This window comes from Gavialis gangeticus, unplaced genomic scaffold (assembly GCF_001723915.1).
Source record: "Gavialis gangeticus isolate Ggan-Ray unplaced genomic scaffold, GavGan_comp1, whole genome shotgun sequence".
NCBI lineage: Eukaryota > Metazoa > Chordata > Crocodylia > Gavialidae > Gavialis > Gavialis gangeticus.
This window is the reverse complement of record NW_017728996.1, coordinates 23,777,850-23,778,351: the sequence shown is the minus strand read 5'-3', so window position 1 is coordinate 23,778,351 and position 502 is coordinate 23,777,850. Positions and strand designations below refer to the sequence as shown.

The 502-nt window shown below is 45.4% G+C and overlaps 1 protein-coding gene across 1 annotated transcript in view; it reads left to right on the top strand.

Annotated features, from left to right (window-relative positions):
• BLOC1S6 (biogenesis of lysosomal organelles complex 1 subunit 6) overlaps nucleotides 1-502 on the top strand; it is a 13,231-nt gene that overhangs the window by 8,350 nt on the left and 4,379 nt on the right. The window contains exon 3 of the mRNA XM_019504152.1: nucleotides 117-204. Coding sequence (XP_019359697.1) covers nucleotides 117-204 — 88 coding nt within the window. The remainder of the gene's footprint in view (nucleotides 1-116; nucleotides 205-502) is intronic.

Sequence of the window (502 nt, the reverse complement as noted above, 5' to 3'; positions counted from 1 at the left end):
AAACTTGCATTAATAGTCGATGTATTAAGAGTTTACTGAAGAGGAAACACTAACATTTCACACAGAAACTGCTCTTTGATTTCTTATGTGCATTTAGTCTTTCTGTTTTATTTCAGACAGAACCAAGCAGTGTTATTAGACACATTAGAGCAAGAAATCTCAAAATTCAAGGAATGTAATTCCATTCTTGATATCAACACCTTGGTAAGTCCACTATATTACAAGACAAACTTTTATCACTGTGTAGTAGAGGTGCACCGAAACATTGGTCCAGTATTGAATTGGCACGTGCTGTTCTTCCCCCCAACCAGTGAGTGGTAGGAGATGCCAGACAAGCAGACGAGCACCAGGCCAGTGGCTCCTGGACCAGCGATGCGCAGCAGCAGGAGTTGCCTTTTTCCCCCCACCATGACCCCTGGACAAGCCACAGCTTCATCCCATGCTGGCTAGTGCTTGCCCCAGTCCCACTCCTCCTTCACCACTGGCACTTCAATCTGCCCTG